A 27,464-nucleotide genomic window follows, 5' to 3' on the forward strand; every position below is an offset into this window, starting at 1 on the left:
ATGCAGGTGAGTTGGGGAGGGGCAAAGAGTGAAGGAGAGTGAGAATCCTAAGCAGGCTCCATCTCACAAACCCTGAGATCATGTCCTGAACTTAAATCAAGAGTCCTACACTTAAATGACCGAGCCACCAAGGTGCCCAAACATACTATTATTATTAACAATTGCAAGATTATTTTCTTTACCTCAGTCTAGTAAGCAATTTAGTAATTCAGAAAGACGATGGAGACAAACCACTGCTAGAAACTCTCACATAATATAAATGGTACTCCGATACAAGAAACAAAATAGGATTAGAAAGAATCCTGACAAGGATGTTTTAGACAGCAAATGCCTTACCTTTGCGTTTGGGTGGCATAGCTGTTATCATAAGTCTCATAGGTCTGGTCATCATATTCACCCCCGTAGCCATCATCATACCCCTGAGGCAGAAAATGGTAGAGAGACCTATTAGCAATCAACTTGATTAACTTTGGTCTGATTTTACTTAATGAGATTTTATATAATGTGACCTTAATTTAGTTTTTATGTTTGCTTAGTTACTCTGCATTGGATTTTACTAGATGAACAATTTTTTTCATAACCTGGAATAATATTTCATGGATCAGGTTAATGTTTCATAATTAAGCTCAGCATACCATTGAAGTAGCAATACCTACTCTAGGATTTATCCAGAAATTTGACCAATATGACTGAAGACAATATAAAGAATTAAAAATAAGTTTTCCTTTGAAAATATGGGTAGATAGCGTGCTAACATAATTGTGGTTTTAACATATTTGTTACAGTCCCACTGGGAGCTTTTCTTCTTCTTCTAGTAATATTGAGATGATAATGATTGAAATTATAAAAACGTGATCCTTAAATTGTGGTCAACTTGTAGTGAGAAAATTATAGTCATCATTGCAAAACAAACAAAAAGAATAAAAGGGAAAAAAGAAAAAGGTAAAGACAATAGAAAAGTAAGGAAAGAAGGGAAGATGAGAGGGAAGGGAAGAGAAGGAGAGAGAGGCTAGGAGAAAGGAAGGAAGGGAAGAGAAAAAAACAAAAAGAAGAAACAAAATAAAGCCCCTTTATTTTGGTGTGCACAGTTTTTAAGTCTCATGAACAAAATGATGTTGGTGGTGAGTCTGATTACCTAACTAAAATGCTATCAAAGCTAAGGCAGACTTGTTATTGAAGAATGTGAAAGCAAGCCAGCAGTTATCTGATTCCTCGGTGAGAGATTTAGTTTTGTTTCCCTTAGTGGTCACTGACTTTATTCAAAATCCTAGCCATCCACTTTGACTATTCTCTACTTCTGAAAAAATCTTTAGTTTTTCAGCTTCTGGGCCTTTCTGGTGTGTCGCTTTCCTTCGAATTCATTTCCAACCCATCTCACAAATTCGTACTTCATTTCAATCTGGAGGATTATAAACTTCTCTATTATGTTCAGAAACTTAAAAACATGTGTGAATATGAAAGTTTCCACATCAATCTTGACTAAGATCATTAAGCCCATTTAATCAGAAAACTAATATTTTTCATGAATTTAAGAAAGTTTTAAAAATATTATGACTTTTCATCTGGTTTACCATTTATGTAATGCTATTGTTTATAAATGAGGTTTTCTAAGTCTGATTTCAGTTTCTTTTCTTTTCCCACTTATAGTTTCCATCTCATTATATTTTTTCTCTGCAGCGTGGGATACTTTCTCCATTTGATGTTTGAATATTCTAATTCGATTCCCATTGAATTAAAAATTAAATATTCTAAAGTTAGTTTTAACATATAAGATTATTTTACAATAATACTAAAAGGTTTATGCAAAAAAAACCCCCAAAAACAGCACTTCCTTGTTCCTCTCTAATCCCTGGTTCTCTGTAAGCTTTTTTGTCTATTATTTGAGTGTTAATTTTTGTGTTATTAAGTAATATGGTTAACATTCCTTGGTTTATAAATTTTGATTATTTCATATTGACTAGCCCTTCAGGTTGTTAAGGATTTAGTTCTCTTATAGACTCTTCCTCATGTTTTTCCCTAACATGATGAACCTTAACATAGTTACATCATAACTTTTGTTAGCCAATATCTACGTTATCATTAAATAACAATAAATGTTATTCATTGTTTCCAAATAGATTAACACAATTAGTTTTTTTACCCATACACATTTTGTTTTACCTAATATTAATAATTGCTCATTCATTTTATCATTTTCTTGATTTTCTATGTAATTTGAATTATTTGTTTTTAATTATCCCAATAGTTATATCAAACTCGCAATTGTATTTTCAAATATTCAAAAATACCAGATAATCTATCATTTTGTTTTGTGTTACCTGGAGAGTCCCTCTCACAGGGCCATCTCATCGCACTCTGGTCTGGACTGATGACAGAATGGTTTTCCTAAGACCCCACCCCCCCCCCCCCACCAACCTGCCACTGTTTGTGTATGAGATCTTTTACCAAATTCCATTTTAACTAGTTCTCTTTTCTTGCTGAAATATCTCTTTCAGTAACTTTTACTAAGAGGAATATTAGAGAGTGTACTTATTCTGTCTCTCTCTCTTCTATAGTTTTATATTCCCTCCATACTCATCCTTCTTATTGTGGGTGAAACTTCTTAATTATACAAAAAAGTTAAAATAAGAGTAAAATGAACACTGCTTTACTTTTTATCTAGATATGCCTATTGACCCATGNATATTTCATCCCTAAATACTTCAGCTGGCATTTACTGAGTGTAAGGATATTCTCCTACATAAATACAATGGTATTACTCCCACCAAAGGAAAAAAAAAAACCAAAACCTCAGAATAATCCCCAAATATCATTTATTGTGTAGTCCATAGTAAAAATTCTGCTATTGTCAAAAGCAAATCTTTTAAAGTTACTTTTAAAAATCAGAATCCAATTGGGGCACCTGGGTGGCTCAGCCGGTTAGGTGTCGGACTTCGGCTCAAGTCATGGTCTTGGGGTTCGTGAGTTCGAGCCTCACTTCAGGCTCTGTGCCAACAGCTCAGAGCCTGGAGCCTGCTTCGGATCCTGTGTCTCCCTCTTTCTCTGCCCCTTCCCTGTTCATGCTGTCTCTGTCTCTCAAAATAAATAAACATTAAAAAAAATCAGAATCCAATCAAGATTTGTGAATTGCATCTGGTTATTATGTTTGCTTAGTATTTTTAGAACTAGTGTAGTCCTCCAGGTGTTTTTGTTGAGTTTTTGTTTAAATTCCAGTTCGTTAACATATAGTGTAATATTAGTTTCAGGTTTACAATACAGTGAATCAGTACTTCCATACAACACCCAGCGCTAATTACAGCAAGTGCTCTCTGCTCCGGTGACTATCAGTTTGTTCTCTAGAATTAACAGTCTGTTTCTTGGTTTGTCTCACTCTCCTTTTGTCCTCCTGATATGCCTCCCTCCCTCCCCCGCTTTGCTGGTTTCTTTTGCCTCTTAAAGTAAACAGATGAGTAAAATCATATGGTATTTGTCTTTCCCTGACTTACTTCACTTAGCACAATACTCTGCAGCTCCATCCATGTCACTGCAAATGTCAGGATTTCATTCTTTTTATGGCTCAGTAATATTCCACTATATATATCCATTATTTATCCATTTAACCATTCATCAGTTGATGGAACTTAGGCTGTTTCCACAATTTGGCTATTGAACATAATGGCGCTATAAATATCAGGCTGAATGTATCCCTTGTAATTAGTTTTTTTGTATCCTTTGGGTAAATACTTAGTAGTGTGATTGCTGGATGATAGGGTAGTTCTATTTTTAACTTTTTTTTATTTTTATTTTTTTTATTTTTATTTATTTCTAGGAGAGAGAGAGAGACAGCGTNCCTGGAGGTCTTCCTTGGAAACATGTCTATTCATGTCTTCTTCTCATTTCTTCACCTGATTATTTATTTTATGGGTGTTAAATTTGAAAAGTTCTTTATATAGAGTTTGGATAGTAACCCTTTATCTGATATGTCATTTGCCAATATCTTCTTCCATCCCGTAGGCTGCCTTTTAGTTTTGTTGATAGTTTCCTTCACTGTGCTTTTTATCTTGATGTAGTCCCAAAAGGTTATTTTTGCTTTTGTTTCCCATGCTTTAGGAGACATAGCTAAGAAAGAAGTTGCTATAGCCAGTATCAAAGAGGATACTGCCTGTACTTTCCTCTAGGATTTTAACTAGGTTTCCTAATGTCTCATATTTAGGTCTATAATCCATTTGAATTTATTTTTGTGTACGGTATAAGGAAGTGATCCAGTTTCATTCTTTTGCATGATGCTGTCCAATTTTCACACCATTTGTTGAAGAGACTGTCTCTTTCTGTTGGATATTCTTTTCCGCTTGGTTGCAGATTAATTGGTCATATGGTTGTGGGTTTTCTGTTCTGTCCTACTGATCTATGTGTCTGTTTTATGCCAGTACCCGTATTATTTTGATCACTACAGCCTTGTAATGTAACTTGAAGTCCAGAACTGTGATGTCTCCAGCTTTGCTCTTCTATATTAAAATTGCTTTGGCTCTTCGGGGCATTTTGTGGTTTCATACAAATTTTAGGATTGTTTGTTTTAGCTCTGTGAAAGATGCTATAAAGTTCCAGGAGACAAAATCAACATAAGAAGTCTGTTGCATTTCTGTCACTAATATGAGGCAGAAGAAAAAGAAATTAAGGAATCAATCCCATTTACAAAAAACCAACACGATACCTAGGAATAAGCCTAACTAAAGAGGTGAAAGACTTGTATTCTGAAAACTATAAAACACTGATGAAAGAAATTGAAGATGGCACAAAGAAATGGCAAGACATTCCATGCTCTGTATTGGAAGAACAAATATTTTTCAAATGTCTATACTAACCAAAGCAATCTACATATTTAACGCAATCCCTATCAGACTCCTCCAGGATTTTATTGGTTTTCATTACGCTGCCTTTTTGAGTAGTCTAGACCAATTGTTTGTAGACTGTCTCCCATTCTGAATTTGGTTGATCATTCTCATAATTACATTTTGCTTTACTATTTTTGAAAGGAATACTATGTATGTGATATTGTTGGTGTACTGGACATGTATCTGATTGCAAATTTTAAAATCCTAATCCCACACTGGACTGAGTAACTGAGTGTAGAAGTTTAGACTGAAAAATTATTTTCAATCACAATTTTTGAGAGCTTTGATTCAGTATTTTCACCACTACATATTGGTGCTGAGAATTCCTGCTACTTATATGTGACCTAGTTTTATTTTATTTCATTTCACTTTTTTTCTTTCCTTTATGGATGCTTTTACAGAGTTCAGCTCTACTGTTTTGAAATTTTATAATGTTGTGCCTATATGTATCTCGTTTCATTCAGTATGCTGGGTACTCAATGAGCTCTTTGAATTCTAGGAGCTTATGTTCTCCATTTCTGGCAAATGCCATTGTACTTTTCTTCTCTCTTTTCTAGTACTCATACTAGTGAGATATTGGATCTTCTGCATTGGTGTCTCATGTGTCTTTATGTGTTTTATTTTTTAAATTTCTTTTTAAACTTTTTAAAATGTTTATTTATTTTTGAGAGAGACAGAGTGTGAGCAGAGGTAGGGGGTAGAGAGAGATGGAGGCACAGAATCCAAAGCAAGCTCCAGGCTCTGAGCTGTCAGCACAGATCCTGATGCAGGGCTCGAACTCACGAGCTGTGAGATCATGACCTGAGCCGAATTTGGATGCTTAACCAATTGAGCCACCCAGGCACCCCTGTCTTTATGTGTCTTATGTAATCTCTCTCTCTCTTTTTTTTTTTTACTTAATAAGAGAATTGTATAAATTAACCTTCCAACCATCCTATAAAATATATAGTTTTGTTTACACACCCTCCAACACACATGCATGTATACACACACATTAACAACCATTAGAGGGTGGACATGAGGTTCCTGTATTTTCAGGTGAAGTTTAGGCATCCATATTGTAAATTCAAGGCTTCATCTCCCCTCGGGTAGAACAACAGTTAACATCATAGCTGGGATTTTCCATAGCTGCAACAGGCTGGGCCGTTGAGCTCTCTGTCTTGGGGGTCACTGGGTCAGTAATTAGGCAATTAATTTTATTTGCCACAAGTGCTCTGGGATTGCACACATTATTTCAAGCATCCATGCTACTGTTATCCGACAAGTTTATAAAAACATGGCTTCATTCACCTTCCTTTGTTACTCAGGGCTCACGAGCTCTAGTTTCCATGAGGAACAAACAAACAAGCAAGTTTTGTTTATTTAGTTCCATTTTGTTGTTGTATTTCTGTCCCAAATTAGAAGAACCAAAGAGGGGGCAAGTACATGTCTCAGAGTTTCAAACTCCTAAACTTCTTTTGCTTTCCTTGCTTCTATCTGTTACTATCTGATGTCTAAAAGTTATTTTATTATACAATCTTTAGGAAATTTTTCCTGCTTCTATCAAGCTTATGGCAACCCTCTATTATTTGAATTCTCTTTATTTATTTTTGTTTATTTATTTTGAGAGACAGAAACAGAGAACGTGAACGGAAGAGGGACAGAAAGAGACACACAGAATCAAAGCAGGCTTCAGGCTATGGACTGTCAACACAGAGCCAACAAGGGTCCTGAACCCACAAACCATGAGATCTTGACCTGAGCTGAAGTCACACCCATAAGCAACTGAGCTGCCCAGGGACCCATAGTCTCTGAATTGTAATAGCCTGTTGTTTTTATCTCATCAGTATTTATTTATTTATTTATTCATTCATTCATTCATTCATTCATTCATTTTTAAATTATTGTTTTTTAATGTTTATTTATTTTTGAGTGAGTGAGTGAAACAGAGAGAGACAGAGAGACAGAGCGTGAGCAGGGGAGAGGCAGAGAGAGAGAGGGAGACACAGAATTCAAGGCAGGCTCCAGGCCCTGAGCTGTCAGCCCAGAGCCCGGCATGAGGCTCGAACCCACAGACTGTGGATTGTGAGATCATGACCTGAGCCGAGTCGGATGCTCAACCAACTGAGCCACCCAGGTGCCCCTATCTCATCAGTATTTAGGATATGTCATATGTACAATACTAAATATATACTGTATTTTTTCTTTTTACAATTTTTCTCTTGTTTATTTATTATTTTTAGATTGGAAGCTCCTGAAAAGCTTGGACTCTACCATAAGGTAAACACTTTTTTGGATGCCTTATGATGGCTTAGCATAGTTTATTCCATAGAGTATTTGCTCAATAAATATGTATTAAATTGTTAAATTAGCACAAAGGAGAATATTCTCATAGAGAGTAGACATGGATTGACTCAAGTCAATTACCACTAAAAGAGAAAATATTTCAAATGGTGATTATACAGTAGGATTATCTCTGCTTATGAAGAAAAGCTTTACCATTTAGTTTGTGGAAGATTAATACCTTTTCCGTCCTCACTTACACTTTTACTTTTTTTTTAAGTCTTACAAAGAAAATCCATAGACTATATAGATATCTTTCCTGGCAACTCACAATTTCATAAAATATATGGTACCGTAGTTCCCAAATAATTGTCCTCACTGTAAAAGAGAAAGCAAATGTGGATACTTGTACACAGTCTATTTTTGTTTTCTAACACTTGATAGTTTATATAATTTTCTTACGAAAAGCTAAATTATCGATAGTGCTGGTTATGTTCTACAATTAATCAGTAAAATAGACATGCTCACTAATAAGCCAGTCGGTATCTGCAAGAGATTCAAATTAAATATAAATATTCAGCTAAGAAATAAAAAACATTTTTCCCATTTTTGCCCTAGTGTTTCTGCTGTTTCCTTTGAAGAAATTGCTATCTTATGTCACAGCCTATTCCCAATTTCTACTAAAACATTAAGACTCTTTCAGATGCTACTTAAGTTCTCAGGGTGTCAGAGTAGCATTTCCTACATTCCTACTGGTGGCCCAGTAAAATCAAAAACACTTTCTGAAATTAATAGTTTTACCTTTGGGGGCACCTGAGTGGCTCAATCAGTTAGCATTCGAATTCAGCTCAGGTCATGATCTCGCGGTTAGTGAATTCAAGCCCCGTGTCCGGCTCTGTGCAGTGGGCTCAGAGCCTGGAGCCTGCTTCAGATTCTGTGTCTCCCTCTCTCTCTGCTCCTCCCCTGCTCAGGCTCTGTCTCTCTCTCTCTCTTTCTCTCAAAATAAATAAACACTAAAACAAGCTTTAACTTTATTTTCTGCTAGCTGAAGACAGATACTTTGGCATCTCTCACAAAAAACCAAAATGCCCAAGGAACAAAAGATTCCTTTTTTTCTGGAACATGGTCATGAAGAATATCTCTTCTATCTTGAATTCCTTCATATTTGTGAAACTATACGTTCTTTAGTTTTCTGTTCTTTGAACCAAATAAAAGCAGATCCTTAAAAAATACAGTCTTGACTGTTCTCTAGATCTTCACCAAGTCCTCTACTATTTGCTTACTATTAAGTTACAAATGTGAGGTGTGGCCTAACTACTACTATTTGCTTACTATTAAGTTACAAATGTGAGGTGTGGCCTAACATGAAGCCCTAGCAATATAAAGGAGATGATGATTTCTTTGTAGTTTCCTATGAATTATAGGTTACTTTATAGTATACTCTATGAGTACTGGGGAAAGCAGCATACAGGATAGATGTGTATTACTATAAATACATAGCTGTACAAAGCCAGCCCTTTTCAAATCTGCTTTGAAAAATATATTTATCTGCCTTATTATGTTACTAATTTTTCAATTTGATTTAAGCACTCCATCTTGAACTATGATTTCTGCACCAATTTTGGGTTTTCAAATCTAAATAGTATTTAGCTCTCTATATAATATGCTTAAAATAATAGTAATTCACCAGACTTTATATTAGCTACTGAATTTATTATCGAGGCAATAAAGATAGAAGAACAGGCCATAATTCCTGTCTTTGTGAGGTTCTCAGCCTGTGGTGTTCTGATAAATGATTAACAAATGGCTCTTCAAAAAATTGTATGTATGTGTTTGTGTGTGTGGTATGTGTGTATGTACATAACTTCACTGTAAATTTTAGTCATAGCATATATTTTATAAATAAAAATCAAATTTATAAATATGTGTATGTATAAAATTTAATTTATGCTCTAAATAAAACTGTATATTTTATATTAAAATAAAATTTATAGCACAAGACTTATAGATAAAATATATAAATTAAGTTTTATACACATACAACTTCAGTGTGACATGCTATCTTTTGTAAAATAAGTTTTATAATTCTGCTATTGCAATGATACCACAATAAATCACAACACAGATAAAACATGATTACTTCTTTTTTCATGATACTCTATGAACATTAATTAGCATAAATGTAAAGAAAATACACCTAGGAATACCCTAATAAAACTGCCGAAAATTGAAATTTTAAAAGTATCCAGGAAAAACTGGTACATTATCCCTAGAGTGCAACAAATAGAGACAAAGCAGAATTTTTTTTTAATGTTTTTTATTTATTTCTAGGAGAGAGAGAGACAGCGTGAGCAGGGGAGGGTCAGGGAGAGAGGGAGTCACAGACTCTGAAACAGGCTCTAGGCTCTGAGCTGGCAATCTGCACAGAGCCCGACGCGGGGCTCGAACCCACGAACCACGAGATCATGACCTAAGCGAAAGTCGGACGCTTAACCGACTAAGCCACAGAGAAAGGAAGACACAAAGTCTGAAGGAGGCTCCAGCTCAGAGCCCGATGCAGGGCTGGAACTCAAGAACTGTGAGATTACGACTTGAGCCAAAGTTGTATGCTTAACCAACTGAACCACCCAGGCAGCCCTAATTTAATTTTTAATAATAGCTCTGCTTAACAACCAATTCACAAAATCCCTGAAAATTTTACAAGGGGTCTTGTGAGCCAGTACAAGTCAGTTGTAGCACACCACTGCTCTTGGCCTACTGTAGAAGACCAACAGATATATAAAAAAATGAAATATCCAATGGAAAGTTTTTTTTTTTTTTAATAGTTTATTGTCAAATTAGTTTCCACATAACACTCAGTGCTCATCCCCACAAGTGTCCTCCTCCATGCCCATCCCCCCCTCCCCCCACATCCATCAGTCCTCAGTTTTTGTCAGCATTCAAGAGTCTCTCATGGTTTGCCTCTCTCCCTTTCCCCCACCATTTCCGCCCTTCTTCTCCCCCTTGTTCCTCCGTCAAGTTCCTCCCAATCCTCCTATACGTGTTTTAATAGAGCATGTAATGAGTGCTATGGAAGTACAATGGAAAGAATGAAAGAATTTTTCAGGAAAGGTATTTGAAATGGTTATTTGTGGATAAATAAATTATTTCTAGGTGGACGAACAGGTAGTATGAGAGCATTTCAGTTTCCAAGAACATCAAGCATGAATGTACAACACAATAAAAGTAAGTATTGTGTTTGGTGAACTGCCTAGTAGTTGGATCTAACTAAAGCACAAAATATCTATGAAATGGTAGCTAAGTCAGGTTAAAGAAATAGGAGTAAAGTTTGAAATGCTTCCTATGACATGGTAAGGAGTTTATTTGTATCCTGTAGAGAAGGCAGCTATAGAAAGGTTTCAAGTAGCGGAATGACGAACTATACATCTGCATTTTGTAACCTACTTTTGACTTTTAAAAAAAATTAATGTTTATTTTCGAGAGAGAGAAAGTGTGAACAGGGGAGAAACAGAGGGAGAGGGAGACACAGAATCTGAAGCAGACTCCAGGCTCTGAACTGTCAGCACAGAGCCCAAAATGGGTCTCAAACCCACAAACCAGAAGATCATGACCTGAGCTGAAGTTAGACACTTACCTGGCTGAACCACCCAGGCGCCCCTCATTTTGACTCTCAAAAATGCCAAGTCTTTCGGGTCTACACTCCATTTCTGCCCTGTATTTTCTTGAATATGTTAATCATATTTGCTGTAAAACCCCTGAATGATAACTCCAACATTTGAATCATCAGTGCTTTTATTTTTCCCTCGTGGTTTGTATTGAATTGATACTGTTTTTAACAATGTCTTGTAATTTTTCAGTGACCTCTCCTCCATATTGTGTATGGAAACTTGAGAAAGCTTTGGCTGATGGCATTTCCTTCCAAAGGTGATTAAATGTTCTCCTGGTAGGCAGTTGGAAAAGCAGCAGATGACCTTGATGTCATGAGAGTTGGTTTTAGGTAACTGGACCTTGGGGCGTTGAGGCTTAGTCTGGACTACAAACAGAGCTCTGACTGGAAGTCATCAATAGATAGATGGCCATTGAAATAACAACCACCAGAGCAGCTACCAAAATGAGAAGGTTAGGCTTTCTCATGCTCTACATGAACATGGTGTTATAAGCCTCACTCCTCTCTTTAATTGGTCTCCATCTCACTAGGGAACGAGGGTACAAGCATCCAATATAATAAATATTATCATGTCTTCTACAAGAAGAACCCACTCTTAAAAGAAAATCAGTCTTGAATTAGTAGATGTTATTTATTGAAAAGCTGGTTGTAAAAGATGCCCACGCCAATGTGTTTTCTTAACATTGACCTGTACCTGTGAGAATCTCTGGCTGTCCCTGTGTGCACATTACTGCCCCACAGACACCAAACCAAAGCATTTTGACAATAAGGGAAACATAAATAGGTTATATGTTTCAATCTCCTCTATACAGAGAGCTTTTCTAATCCGCACTCATTTATGGAAGTTTTGAAGATTTCTTCAAACTCAAAAGGGACTCATCATTCAAAAATGGTTGAGACCGTCTCAGAGCATAGTTTAGGCATGCATAAATATGTTTCCAGAATATAAATTGTTACTGACAATGTGGTTAATGATTACTGTAATGAATTTATCTATTTGAAAAGTTAAGTTGGATCATATGAATTGCCATGTTTCTAGGTCAAAAATGTTAAACATTGGCAATTTTGTATAGTTCAACCTAATACTAACATAGAAATGATAAAAACTAGCATGTTTTTTATCAAATAAAGAGAAACAAAAATGTGTTATGATGCTAGAAAGTTATTGTGGCTTCCAGAAGAAAATCATTTGGAAATTTAAATGATATGAAATATCATCTTCACTCTGTTATATACCCACAGTTTCTCTGAAGACTTAAATTTAACAAGTGTAGGTGAAAGATTTAGCATTTGCTATTATTCTCATTTCAGATTTTATTTTCTGTAAAAGGTCAGTGGATATTAAAAGAAACTAAAAGGAAATAATGTGGAATCTTCTAATATAATCGAGAGAAAAAGAAAATAAAGACAAACATGCAATCAGGAACTATTAAATATTCTAGAATTAAATAATTTAATTATGAGGTTCAAGACTGTAAATTTGTCACCAGACACTAAAATACTAGGCACAGAAGCAATTTGCAAATGCTGCCCTTTAATGTTATTGAATATAATTAACAGGTCAGATAGGAACTTGACATTTAACTTGTTTTATGAAGTGTGGTTAATTTTTCATAAACATATGTTCCTTCTTTAACTTAATGAGTTAAATCATAAAATGCATAAAATATCCACTTCATATATGAGTTTTTGTTACTATAATAACACTTCTTGGTAATAATATAAATTAAAAAACATATCATGAAATATTATTAAAACAAAAACTAATCACAGAAATCCAGTGTTTTAATAGTCAGTATTCCCATTCGATGTAATGATCAATGCTTATAACAAGTATCTCCTAAATTATGGATTATTTATAATTTCTAAAGTTTCTTTTCTTAAAAGTTTTATTTTTATGTGATTATCTCCCTACTGTTTTCTGTTGTTGTTGTTTGTTTGTTTGTTTTTAATAATGCATTCCCCGTTTGGTGCTGTAAAGATGGGTTTCTTACAATACAGAAAGGATTTTAACAGTATCTTCCACTTCTTTTTTCCCACTGAAAGAATGGCTGCCTATTACAGATTGCTGGTTGGTTTGGAGCAGCATGACTATGGATACCCCCCAATGTGTAGCTTTTGTTACTGATGCAGTAGGTCAGCTCACTCACTCTCTGTGGGAAGTCATTATCTCTTCAAAACCATCCTGCAGCATAAGGGTCCACATAATCACTGGGGAGTCACTGTACCTAAAAATCTAGCTCTGCAATGAGGCAAACCTTGAATTTTTGGAAAGATTTCTATGGAATCAGCGAATAAGTCTCTAATAAGAGCTACACTATAATACATTCATTTTCTATGTAGATTGTGGCTATTAATCAGTTTTCAGTATATATATGTATACTCAATGTGAAGGTCAGAAATTGCATGTATCTGAGATCTAACATCTCTGGAAATTAAAAGCTCCCAAAGATCTCTAAGACCATCTCTGACAGCTATGCACATTGTATTTTACACTACAAAATTAGTCTCAGCGGAGGCTAATTCTAATTTAGATAAGCCCAGTTAAATCAAATAACAAAACTTATTAGGTACATCTGGAGGTTATGTATATTTCAAGATAAAATTAATACTATCACATTCAAGTGAACACATTTGGATTTGTATACAACCAGTATGTATGAGAAGACCCTTAAGTGCCAGTAGCTGAAGTGCTTATACACACAGAATCCCTTAAAAACCTAAGTCAACCCCATAAGATATGTTCTGTACCTTTACACTCCCATTTTCCAGATTAGGAAATAAGTAATTTGCCCATCAGCAAATGGCCTGACAAGAATTCAAACCCAGTATCTGACACTGTCCAGTGCTTAATCTCTAGTTATTTTACTAAAAGCCTAGTATCATTAATTGGCAAAATATTCTCATGACTATTTAAAAATCATTATGAGCATGTAAATTTTAAATAATAATGAAAATACAGTTTGAGGTTTTAGCTGTTAAAAACACGGGAAGGGGGGCCTGGCTGGCTCAGTTGGTAGAGCATGTGACTCTAGATCTCTGGGTTTTGAGTTTGAGCCCCACACTGGGTGTAGAAATTACTTTAATATAAAATCTTTCAAAGAAAAAAAAACACATGAGGAAATAATTTCCAAACATGTTGTGTTGACAATTTTTTTATTATATAATTTCAAAAGCTGTGTTATACCTTTAAATGTCAATAACCCTGCAAGGTCTGAGATTCTGATCTACTTATAAGTTAATAAGCTAACCTATTACTGTTTCATGCATGCTGGCAGAAAACATAAGCCTCCTAGGTCAGAAACTAAGTAGAGTAATAACCAGAGCTTCGTATTGGTTTGTGCCAGTGATTCATGCCTCCCACCCCTCAGAGGGGCAGTGCGGGAGGGGCCAAGCCGTATTCTTGATAGTCATTGGGCTGCATTACAGGGGTGGAGCAGTGAGCTTAGGGGGTCAAAAACTAAGCAGACGCAAACCTGCTCTTTGTGCGAGGTGTTACCTCAGCCCTCAGTGTTTCTTGTTGAAAACAAAGCCCTGAAAAACAGCATGGATAAGAGTCAGGGCCTTGTATTCTTGGCATACCCACGCAGAAGTGCAAAGGCAGGCAGGTCCACGGCAGATTGCTACTACCAAGAAGAGATAAGCAAAATTCATGAAATCTAGTCCTTTAAAAGTAACGTAGAGTATTGAGGCAAGATAGATGATTGTATTGTTCCCTTGTTTACTGAATATCTAAAGGCTACGTTAGCAGCTCAAATTGAGTGCCTTAATTTTATCTCTTCAGCAAAACTGAAGGTGCTTTCTCTTTTTATTTTTTATTCTGCATTCCTTTTGCCTACTAGATTTCTATAGTGTTTTAACCAAGGGGAATGGTTAAAACAACCGTTTTCTATTACTAGCAATAAACATTGTGAATTGTGACATACAATCTCCTAAAATTAGTTAAGACTCCCGGTTCTGCTGAATATTAACTATTTCTACCCTAATGGTTTCAAATTATCTCTTTACTAGAAAGAATGATTTAAAATTAATTTCCAAAATTTTACAAGTTTCAAAGTTAACCTATATTTTTAGTGATTGATACTATTAAATGTGGCTTAAGTTTCTAAGTAGGTGATTCTTATTCATGAACATGTTTAATTTTTCTGTTAAAAAGGAGCATGATAAATCAAAGTACATCACAAACTCTAGATTAATAAAAATAATAAAACTTGGTGTTTGGTGAGGACAACAGGAAGTAGTAGCTATTTACAAAATGCTTCCATCGTATAATTTAATTTAGATATCCTGTAATATTTTAGTTATTTTCCACTAGTATGCCATGAAAGGTTGTTAACTTTATGGTTTTTGAGAGGATTCATTTATCAGTAGGATTCCCCNGAGAGAGTCTTAAGGAGGCTCCACACTCAGTGCAGAGCTTGATGTGGGGCATGATTCCATGAAACCGGGCTCATGACCTGAGCCAAAATCAAGAGTAAGGATGCCCAAGTGACTGAGCCACCCAGGCACCCCAATAAATGCCTTTTAGCACTTTAGGAATTAGGCAGCAGTATGTTCAATCTAGTTAATGAACAGAACAATGACTAATGAAAGTGGAAGCTTAAGGTAATATACTAATGAGTGCTAGTTTGCTAATGGATCCATTTTAAATGTGCTAATGCTTTATGTACTTTGCATTGTAAACACCAATCCTGCTTCAGAATACAATCCAAAGCAAATGCTTTAAATCAGTGTTGTGTCTAAGGCCTTCTAACTCACTCAACAGAAAAAAAAGATAAACACTGTCATGACTAAGAACAAGATCAAGTATTAGAAGACAATTCATGTTTTTCATTCGTAAGTTCCAAAAGGTTAAAGATGGATAGAAGGGTACTGTCATATGTTAATATATTTCTAATCATAGGAATTTGGTGAGCTGGCCACACAGGGGAGATTTGTTTTTTTAGAATTTCTTTTTTAAAGGTCTTTTTAACTACAATAATCCATATAGTGCCTTGAGATTGCTGCTGTTTTAGGCTATAAGAAGCTAAAATAGTCATAGTAACTAATCTAATGCATATGATCTGATTCAACCTGTGTGTGGCAGGGGATTAATTAGAAAACGAAGCAAAGTAGAATCCCTAAAATTAACACACCATATTGACTCCTGTCATACTTCTTGCAATATGACTGTGGTTGTGGAACCAGGGATTTTTAATGACTTGCAAAACAAGAGTATGATGGCATGATGTATCTGTTTAATATTTTTCAATATTTCTTCCCCAAAACTATTTGAGCTCTGATCTTTTGTAACATTTCTTTCAATTAAAAAACAATTTAAGAATCTATCATTTACATTCATAAATAAAGCAATTTTTGTATTTTTATACAATTATCACTTTCAAATAAATTATTCATCAGGTAAATGCAACTCAAAATGAATAATGATTTTATATAAGCCAGTTAAGTAGTCTTCATTTTATGGTGATTGGTTTCTGTTACATGGCACTATATATAACAAAGATTCCTTTATTATCCTAAGGGGAAGGCATTTCTAATATTTACAGATTCTTATGATTAGAAATATATCAAGATGTAACAGTGCCTTTCTATTCATCCTTAACCTTCTAATACTTTGAATGAAAAACATGAATTGTCTTCTAAAGCTTAATCTTGTTCTTAGCCATGAAAGCATTACCAATTTTATTTTCTGGAATATTTTGTTTTAACAGTCCCTATTTTCATGGAGAAGATGTAAATATTCACATTAACTCTGTTAATAATAAAGTATTTGTATTGACATTGAGTAGAGAGGGGCCTCACCGCTGAAGTAGGCTTTGTCCTGATCTTTAATATTTTACCTTTTTAAAAATTTTTTAAATTTATTTTTGAGAGAGGGAGCGTGCAAACAGGGGAGAGGCAGAGAGAAAGGGAGACAGAAAATCTGAAGCAGGCTCCAGATTTTAAGCTGTCAGAATAGAGCCCAACACAGGGCTTGAACTCAAAAGCCACAAGATCATGACTTGAATAGAAGTTGGATGCTTGATGGACTGAGCCACCCAGGTGCACCTTTGACATTCTACTTTAAAAAAAATGTTTTTTAATTTTTTTTTTTTTTTTTAACTTTTGAGAGAGAGACACACACACAGAGTGTGAGCAAGGGAGGGTCAGATAGAAACACACACACAGAATCTGAAGCAGGCTCCAGGCTCCAAGCTGTCAGCACAGAGCCCGACAGAGCCCGACATGGGGCTTGAACTCAAAAACTATGAGATCATGACTTGAGCTGAAGTCGGACGCTTAACCGACTGAGCCACTCAGGCGCCCCAACATTCTACTTTTTAAATTATTCTCACCTACTCTGGTCAGAGTTTACTTTTTTTTTTTTTTTAAAGATAGCTCAGGTTCTCTTAGGGCTTGTGATTCAGAAGTATCTGATCTTGTGGATCAGAAGAGTCCTGGAAGACTGCCTGAGCAGGCAGGGGCCCTCCATCATCACTGCAACCAGACTAGCTGTGTTTTAAGTTTTGCATGAGATTTTTAAAAATTCAGTCTTAAAAAATTTCAAAACCATGGTATAGAGATTCTGCTTTATTAAAAATCTTTACATGTTCTATTGCAACTCCCAAATGTTAGCTACATGGGTTAAAATATCAGTGTGTCCTATAGAAACACAATTTTGTATCAAAGGATCATTCAGATTGCTGTATTATTTTATTAAATATTCATTTATTCTGTGGTGATTTCTTTCCAAATTTAGCATTGCATTGGCTTATGTTAACATTCTTGTTATATTTCATACCTGGAGACTTTATATAAGTGCAATGCTATCCAATAGGTATTTCTATGATGATGGAAATTTTCTGTGCTCTGCGCTGTCCAATATGGCAGTCATAGTCAGATGTAGCTGTTGAGTACACATATGTGGTTAGGGTGACTTAAGAGCTGAATTTTTAATTTTAATCAATTTTAATTTTAAAAATAAGCAGCCATATGTGACTACTGGGTACCATATTGGACACTGAAGCACTGTTGAAAAGATATATATGAAATACTCACCTACCAAAAAATTTGTGATGTCTCTTCTCTTTTTCAAAGTTCAAACTTCAGCAAAAAAGGAGAAAAAGCCAAAGGATTTAGATTTTATGAATGATTTCATTTTGATAGCAAAAATAAAATAGTTTTTGAATCTGCCATCCAATCTCCCTTCATCTTTTCTGTCTTGTTGTATAAATTATCTTTGGTGTTTCTCATGATTTTGCATGATTTTGCTGTCTAGTGAATGGAATGGACTAGGAACTTTGAGGGCATTTTCAATAAACTGACTTTTTTGGCAGTATCCAGAAATAAAATGAAGATCCCACTAATGGCATAATAATCTTTGATAGTTCTGAGAAAACTTCAATATGCAAATATCCAAACAACGGCAAGGAGAAATGAGCTTAAAAGAAATGGAAAACACTTTCTGATTCTGCACTTATCCTTCTTATAATCACTTTAAAAAATCAACAGAAGAGACAAATAGACCCATATGCCTGAATCTTCGATGATTTAAAGACTGCTGTTTTAAAGCAGAATCTTATGTTGTCAGTTCTGCTATCTGCTTTAATGTTTCCTTATAGACTAATAGAATGATCTCTGGGTTTTGTACTTAAGGAAGCTTTCAACATTCACAAAATTGATAATGAAGAGTTATTTCTTTTTCAAAATGAACTTTAGTTTTTTGAAGTTTTAAATTTAAGTTCATTAATATACAGTGCAATATTAGTGAAGGGTTATTTTAAGAATATATAAGATTCTGTGTGGAAAAGGGTAGAAGGGACCAGAAACATGCTATGTGTGATATTATCCATTTTTTTAAAGAACAAGAACAACAAAACAACATTCTTGCCACAAGGAGACATAAACACAGGGAGAAGGAAATAGGAATTGAGAAGAGCATCAGACGATCTGAAAGGTCAGTTTTTAAAAGTCTGCGTTACACTTAAACCTGAGACCAGTGAATAAGGGCACACTTTTGTTTCAGTGACAAATGGTAACACAAGGGAAAGAAGCAGGATGGTGGTAGGGAGGCTTGTGCAAGGGCTGGCAAATACAGAGAACACCAAAAGGAACAAGCCAGGCCAGTCTATAGGGTTCAGGCTTGTTCTGTCTAGATTTCTGTTAAATCTTCTTGATTAGACTCTTCTATTAAATAGTAAAAATAAATTAAATAAATGAATAAATAAATAAGTAAAAGAATATTCTAGTTACATAGCACATAGTGAACATTTCTGAACTTCCAGTGTTCCTTTTTATATGTCCTAGACAGTTAGTTACAAGCAATGTCGGTTATACCCATTCACCTTGCTAATCCACCTGGGGACTGCATGAGCTCTGGCTCATTTCTTTGGAAAGCAATCAAGTGTTCCCAGATAAATCCATCTTCTGATCCTATACTCTTATAATATTTCCTTTCTAAGCTTTTAACATTTATTTCATTCCCTTTCTTGTATTTACCGTTTACTGAGAAGTAACTGCCTCCCTTCTTCTCATGTATGACCAAAATAAGAAGAAGAAAAAAATAAGAACTAAGAAGCAATAAATCATCCCAGGGATTAGTCAAGTTTGACAAATGTTATAGATCTTTCCAAGGATAAACTCCCATGTTTCTGATTTTATCTTGTGTAGCCTTCCATATGAATGGTGTCATGATATGTCTGTAGTAAAACTATGATGGTAATTGTAATGTTATTGCTGTTATTAGCATAACAAACAGAAATATGCAAATATAGAATTTTACATTATAATATGTCATAGTACAGTAAAGAATTTTGAATGACATATTCTGGGAACTTTGCTAAACACTTTCCATTGCTTACTCCATTCCTTGCTGGGAGGCTACTACTTTTATCATCCTCATTTTACAACTGAGGATATTCTTGTATGATTTCTTTGTTTTATGTTTATTTTTGAGAGAAGGGGGAGGGAGGGGCAGAGAGAGAGTGGGAGACAGAATCCAAAGCAAGCCTCAGGCTCTGAGCTGTCAGCACAGAGCCTGATGTGGGGCTTGAACTCACAGACTTCGAGATCATGACCTGAGCCGAAGTCCGACACTTATCTGACTGAGCCACCCGGATTGCCCCATCCTTTTATGATTTCAGAAGTAAAGTACCAAGTACACAAAGGACCAGTGGCTCAAGTTCTTAAGTTCTTGAATAACCCTGCATTTTCAATTTTTTTTTTCAAAATCTATACTCAATTTCCTAACTTCTGCAACTACTAATAGTTTCTCTACATTGATTCCTACATATGGGATAATGTATGTTGTCTTTTTCCTTGGCTTGCACATGGCTACCTTCTCATTGTGTCTTCACATGGCCTTTCCTCTTGGTGTGCATTCCTGATATTTCTCTGTGTTCTCATCTCCTTTCTTATAAGGACACAAGGTATATGGGATTAGGGCCCACCCTAACATACCCATTTTAACTGAATTACCTTTTTCAAGGCTCTATCTCCTTATAATCACATTCTAAGGTATCAGGTGTTAGGGCTTCAATATATGAATTTAAGAAGGGTGAGACACAGTACAGGCCATAACAGGAAGTAAGGCACTAAAAACTACAGGCAGGAGTGGGAGGGCCCTGAGATATCACAGGTTTAGGTCTAGGGTTTAGGCCAAGTCTAATCAGATTGCCCTGAGTATGAAAGTCCCATTCAACATTTTGGTAACACTAGAATAAGTTTAATAAGGTTTATGTAACTTGCTCAAGATCTCATAGATGAATAAATAGCAGACAAGATTTGACCTAGCTTTAGCTCATTCTAAATCCTAATCTTTTTCCATTGAATCATTGTGCTAAATCTGCTTTTCTATACGCCAGATATCCAACACAATTATAATACAAAAAGATATGTCACTCAATTGCATTATTTTCAAACTTTCATCTTATTAGCTTTCTCTAATATTCGTCTCTAATGTTACAAAATTTAACAAACTGAAAACCTAATTATTTCACTTGACAAATGTATTTTGAGTGTCCATAAGGTGCCAGGGACTTATTCCAGTGATTGTGATACACAAGTAAAAAAGAAAACAATCACTCTGTAAACTGAGATGATATTCTAGTTGGTGGTTTAAAGTGGAGAGAAAGAATAAAGTGTTTAAATGTAGTATATATTATGCTATGCGGAGATAGATATCTGGAAAAAAGAGAGACAAGTTTTTGGAATGAGACAGTGGGTGTGTCCATTTTAATAAGGTAGTCAGGGCAGGCTTTCCTGAGAGACTGAGATTTATAGCACTGTCTGAATAATATGTGATTTGGTCTGCAATAATAATAAGAGTAACTTAAAAAGAAGACTTGAGGAATTCAGTGGGATCTAAGCTCTTAGTTAACTTTCATTGGCTGTTTTCACCCTGACCAATTTATTCATGGCGCTGTGTGTGTCTGGAAACCAACTAGAACTACACTGGATTTTGTATTTTGCAGCCTGGAAGGAAAGGCAGCTCTAGGAATGCAATAAACACACCATGTGTGTCATTCTTTCGCCCTCTCCTCCCTCTCTCTTCTATTTTTTACTGCAATTTCTCATATCTCTGTCAGGCATCTCCACTTTGTGGGAAACAAAGCCACCAGCTGCTCTGTTAGCAGCTAACCAAAGAGAAGACAGTTTTTCTTTCAGCTTCAGTTTTCAAACTTCAGTGACCAGCAAAGATCACATGGCTCTCTTTGTATATATCATTATTTCTTGGGGGTAAGGAGTCATGACTTGAATGGTCTGGTAGCCCCAAAACTGTATGAGCACTTCCCAGAAAGAAGACGGTAATATTTTGGACAGGTGATAGTAACTGTTCAGTAGAATGTATAAAAATATCTTTCCTTTTTTAATTTTTAAAATTGCTATTTATTTTTGAGAGAGAGACAGAATGCAAATGTGGGAAGGATAGAGAGAAATGGAGACACAGAATCTGAAGCAGGTTCTAGCTCTGTCAGCACAGAGCCCATCTGGGGCTGGAACTCATGAACCGCAAGATCATAACCTGAGTCAAAGTTGGATGCTTAAATGACTGAGCCACCCAGTTGTCCCTAAACACCTTTTTTTTTTTTTTTTTTAAGCAGAGAAGAGCTCATAATGTATGGTCAGCTCCACTGACTCAGTAATGGTTATGCTAAACCAATTGTGGGTCATTTGTTTATATTTGTGTATTAATTTGTTTATATCTGTCAGAGTGAGGAATATTTATATATCTGTGTAGTGTTGAGATTTTTCTTTTCCTCCCCATGGCTATATGAAAGAGAGGAAAGTAGGGAGATGGGAGGAAGTATGGGGATCTGGCCAGATATGCAGAAAAAGCTTTATATCTGTTACCCGTGTCTACAATTAATGTGTGTTGTAACACGGTGTGCTTGACTGATAATTACTTCCCCAAGTATGTCCATGTCCCAGAACCAGGAATCTGTAAATGTTACTTTATTTGGAAAAAAGGATTTTGCAGATGCAATTAAATTAGGATCTTGAGATGAGATTGTCTTGTTATTATCTGAATGGGTTCTAAATACCATCACAAATGTCCTTCATAGAGGCAGAGGGAGATTTTACGCACGCACGCACGCACACACGCACACATACAATGCTAGGCAGAGGCTGGGGTGATTCAGTCACAAGCCAAGGAGTACTGATAGCTACTGAAAGCTGGAAGAAGTAAGAGTTTCTCCAGAATCTCTAGAGGGAATACAGCACGGCCAAGACCTTGATTTTGGACTTTTGGACTCTTAGAACTCTGAGAGAATAAAGTTCTGTGGTTTCAAGCCGCTAAATTGATGGTAATTTCTTATGGCAGCTAAAGGTAGCTAATGCAGATACGGAGAAGTGAAAAGGCAAGAATTTAACTGGGATTCTCAACACGTGGAGAAGCTAGAAGTTGTCTGCATTAAAACAAAGCACCTGGGGTGCGGGCTCATTCAATAGAGCATGTGACTCTTGAGTACCTGTCCCATGATGGGCGGGGTCCTACTAAAAAACAAAAACAAAAACAAAAACAAAACAAAAAAGCCTTTCAAACAAAACATCTGATCCAGGTCCTCTGGCGAGGGCCTCAAAAAATACAGCGATGACCTATGTGTGCTGCAGACTTCATGTTCAGTAAGTGAGCATTACTTCCAGAACTTCTGTCAGTTCTAAATTGAGGTACAAGTTTGAGAATCAAGGATTATAAACCCAGCCAATATTTAGAGGCACAGAAGGGAGGATTTTAGGAACTCATGAAAGTAACTGCCCTTCAGGTATGGACTATATCTTATGCTTCTTTGAATCAGCTTTCCCACTTGATGCAGGACCTTACATAGGACCTTGCTCATGGTTTTACAAATCTTTGTAACTGATTATTGGAAGAAAATGCTGCATCAACTGTGCATGCTACTTGCTGACTCCAGGGATGTAAGCCAAAAAATAATAGAAGGAATAAAAAGTGAAGTGCATAAAGGGATCGTAACAATAAGCATGAAGTTAAGGGAATGTTTCTTAAACTATAAATTTGAAGGCCAGTGTAAAGTATTGAAATGATAGCAGTGTTTTTTCAACCCACAAAATTAATGAGTGAGACATTTTCAATGTCAGGTTTTTCCTCCAGAAATTTTCACTACAATTTTCATTTTAATGCCAAATTTACTGTAGAATTTAGTATAACAATATCTGTTTGAGTCCAAATGATATACTTATCTGTTTTGCATCTAACAAGTTAATATTTCATGGAATTTCGCAAGAATTACTTCCAGGGACTCTCTTCTCTGAATAGTTTGACATGTAGGTTATACTATGAATAAGATATTATTTTTATATTCAAGGACGTGTGAAAACAGAACACCAAAAGGGATAGGTGTAACATATTTTCTAAAGAAATGCTTTAGAAGTTAGATATCAGAATAAATCATTTAATAAAATCTCATGAGAGCTTGCTTGGCCGCCCTCTTGAGATTCTAATTTCACTGGTCTTTTCTACGAAATGAGCACTGGTAAATCCATAAAGTTCTCCAAGTTATAGTTAGGAACAGACAGATTTGGAAACCACTGTTTTGGAGCCTTATTGGCCTGACTATGGACGAAAGTTCCTAATACAGCTGAAGGTTCACCAAAACTAGTCTACAGAAAAACAAACAAAAAAGCAAGCAAACAAACAAACAAAAAACCAGCCCCAAATCCTCAAAACACAGAGCCTATAAGAAAATATCTGCCATGAGAATCTAGGCATTGCCTGAGGTCATAATTTGAAATCATGCATAAAAATCAGTAGATTCTTTTTTAAAATTTACTTTAATACTCAATTAATCAACAAATAACTCCTATCTGGAAATGGTGATCAGGAAATAAACAGCAGTCCATTTAATTGAAATGTGAGACCGTAAAAAAGTAAGTTATTAAATAATTATCTCTCCTCCCTGTCACTTTTAGATCTTGTTCTCTGAATTTTTAAAAGCTTTATTCAACTATAGTTAACACATAGTATATACCACACAAAACATTTTTCAACTATACAGTTTGACACAAGAATACACAATCAAGATGATAAACATATCCATCAGCCCCTGTCCCCAGGCACTCCCCAGTCTGGTTTTTATTACTATAGATTAGTTTATATTTTCTAGAATTTTATATAAATGGAATCATACAGTATGTATTCTTTGTCATGTACCTTATTTCTCTTAGCATAATTAGAGATTCATCCATGCTTTGGCTTTCATTAAAGTTCATTCTTTTTTATTGCTAAGTAGTAGTAGTCTATGGGATATGTCTATTTATCCATTAATCTGTTTCACATTAATCTCTGCTTGAGAAGATGCGTTTCTTGTGCTGTTGTAAAGTTTTCTACAAACAGGAATTAGGATGGGGTGGTAGTGTTGTTCAAGTCTTCTGTATCCTTGCTAACCTTCTGTTTCCCTCTTCTGTCAATTTTGAGAGAAGTATTGAAACTCTCACTATAATTGCTAACTTATCCATTTCTCACTACAATCTGATCAGTTTCTACCTAAAATATTTGAAGTGCTATTATTAAGGGGTTAAAAATTTACAATTGTTATGTTTTGTGATGTTCTGTTATTGCTAATTGGCCCCTTTATCATAATGAAATTTTCTTCTTTATCCTTTTTAATATGCTTTGCTCTGAAAATTACCTTGATAATGTGCTCGCTTCGGCAGCACATATACTGAAAATTACCTTGATATAAAATAGCCACTCAAGCTTTTTAAATAGCTTTTTTGATATATTATTTACAATCATCAAGTTCCTATGCTTACAGTTTACAAGGCATTGTTTTTTAGAGTATTTATGAGTCATGGAGCTATCAACATGAACTAATTTTTAAATTTTCATCATCTCTTCAAAAAAGCTTGTGCCTATTAGCCGTCACTCTTCATTTACCCCATTCCTACAAATCTTTTACTAGTCTAGCCAACAGCTAATCTCTTTTCTATCTGTATAAAATTGCCTATTCTAGACATTTTTTGTGTGTTTTGTTATCATTTGTTTCATTTTATTTTATTTTATTTACATACAGTTTATTATCAAATTAGTTTCCACATAACACCTAGTGCTCATCCCCACAAGTGTNTCATCCAGGCTTTGAGCCCTCAGCACAGAGCCCGATGCAGGGCCCGAACTCTTGAACCATGATCATAACCTGAGCTGAAGTTGGACGCTTAACCAACTGAGCCACCCAGGCGCGCCTATTCTAGACATTTAATATATGGATAACCACGCATTCTGTAGTCTTTTGTAATGGGCTTCTTTCACCTAACATATTTCATCCATGTTGACACAGGTATCAACACTTCATTCCTTTTCATTACCAAATAATACTGCATTGCACGGATATACTCCATTTTGTTTATCCATTCATTGGGTGATAAGTATTTGAATTGTCCTACTTCTTGGTTATTATGCATAATGCTGCACTGGGTGTCTGCCTCTAGATTTTTGTGTGGACATATGTTTTGTTTCTTTTCAATATATTCCAGGAATGGAACAGCTTTATGTATGTACTTTTATGTGTAGCGTTTTATGGAAGTGGCAAACTATTTTCATCTGTATGCACTATTTTACATTCCCACTAGGAATGTATGGAAGTTCCAATTTTTTCACATATTTCCCATCAACTTTCTTTTGATCAGTAAATTGGTCTACATTTTTATGTCCTTTTATATGTAACCTATTTGTATCTTTATATTTAAAGTACAATTTTTGTAGACTGTATAAATTTGGATCTTTTAAAATTATTCAGTGTGACAATCTTTGCCTTTTAATGGAGGTATTTAAAACCTTTAACATTTTGTTTGATTATTGACATGGTTAGGGTTAAAACTTTCATTTTGCTATTTGTTTTCAATTTGTCCCATCTGTTGTTTATTCCCTTTGTATGCCTTTTCTGACTTCTCAGGAATTAATTCAGTATTTTTTCATCCAATTTAATGTCCCTTGTTATCTTATTACTATTATGGTTAATTTGGTCATGTCTTTATAATTTATAGTATAAATATCCAGGTTGTCACAATATACATTCATGTGATATTATCTCACTTCATTACTGTGTAAGAATCTTATATTAGTCTACTTCCATTTCTCCCCTGTACTGTTATGCTATTGTCATACAATTTATTTTCATATATCTCAGTCCAGTATGTTTTTTAAAGCTTATTGATTTGTTTTGAGCAAGAGAGCACAAGCAGGGGAGGGGCGGAGAGAATAAGAGACAGAATCCCAAGAAGGCTCCATGCCATCAGCACACAGCCTGAATCAGGGCTCGAACTCACGAACCTGGGAGATCATGACCTGAGCTGAGATTAAGAGTCTGATGCCTAACTGACTGTGCCACCCAGGCGCCCCTTAGTCAATTATGATTTTAAGCAACATAAATTCTAAGAAAACCATTTTATATATTTGCTCATGTAGTTATAATTTCTAATGCTCTTCATTCCATACATAACCCAGATTTTCATAACCATTTTACTTCTGCATAATTAACTTCCTTAATATATTTTTTTTGGTAGTTTGAGTCTATTGTTGATGAATTATTTCAGCTTTTGTTTGTCTTAAAAAGTGTTTATTTCACCTTCACTTTTGAAAGATTTCTTTTTTTCTGGGTATAGAATTCTAAACTGACAGATTTTTTCCCCCTTCTCTTTCCAGCACTTTAAAAACTGCTCCACAGTCTTTTTGCATGCACTATTTCTTATGAGAAATATGCTATTACCCTTATCTTTTTACTCTTGCACATAATGTGTCCTTTTACTTTGGCTGGGATTACAATTTTCTCTTTATTGTTAGTTAGATCAGTTTAATTATGATGTGCCTTACAGGAATTTTCCCATTTCTTGTGCTTAGTGTGCATTGTACTTCCTGGATGTGTGGGCTTAAATAGTTTTCATGAAAACAGAAATGTCAGCTAAAATCTTTTAAAAATAAATTTCTATCCCTCCCTTTTTTCTATTTCTTTATACTTAGTTTCTTGGAATGACTCCATAACTTACTGTATTTTGTTTGTTTATTTATTTATTTATTTATTTATTTATCTCTGTGCTTCATTGTGAATGGTTTCTATTATATTACTAGTCTTCAAGTTCACTAGTCATTTCTTCAATGTCTTATCTACTATTAATCTCATTCAGGTTTTTTTTTTTTTTTTTTTTTTTTTTTTTTTTTTTTTTTTTCT

At 35.1% G+C, this 27,464-nt stretch overlaps 1 protein-coding gene across 3 annotated transcripts in view; it reads right to left on the reverse strand.

Moving 5' to 3' along the window:
- Positions 1 to 27,464, reverse strand: part of KHDRBS2 (KH RNA binding domain containing, signal transduction associated 2) — a 572,791-nt gene that overhangs the window by 44,701 nt on the left and 500,626 nt on the right. For all 3 annotated transcript variants that reach the window (XM_077769102.1, XM_077769101.1, XM_077769104.1), the window contains one exon: positions 337 to 419. In XM_077769102.1, the coding sequence (XP_077625228.1) occupies positions 337 to 419 (83 nt within the window). The remainder of the gene's footprint in view (positions 1 to 336; positions 420 to 27,464) is intronic.

The sequence above is a fragment of the Crocuta crocuta genome, unplaced genomic scaffold (assembly GCF_008692635.1).
Source record: "Crocuta crocuta isolate KB4526 unplaced genomic scaffold, BGI_CrCroc_1.0 scaffold205, whole genome shotgun sequence".
In the NCBI taxonomy this organism is placed as follows: domain Eukaryota; kingdom Metazoa; phylum Chordata; class Mammalia; order Carnivora; family Hyaenidae; genus Crocuta; species Crocuta crocuta.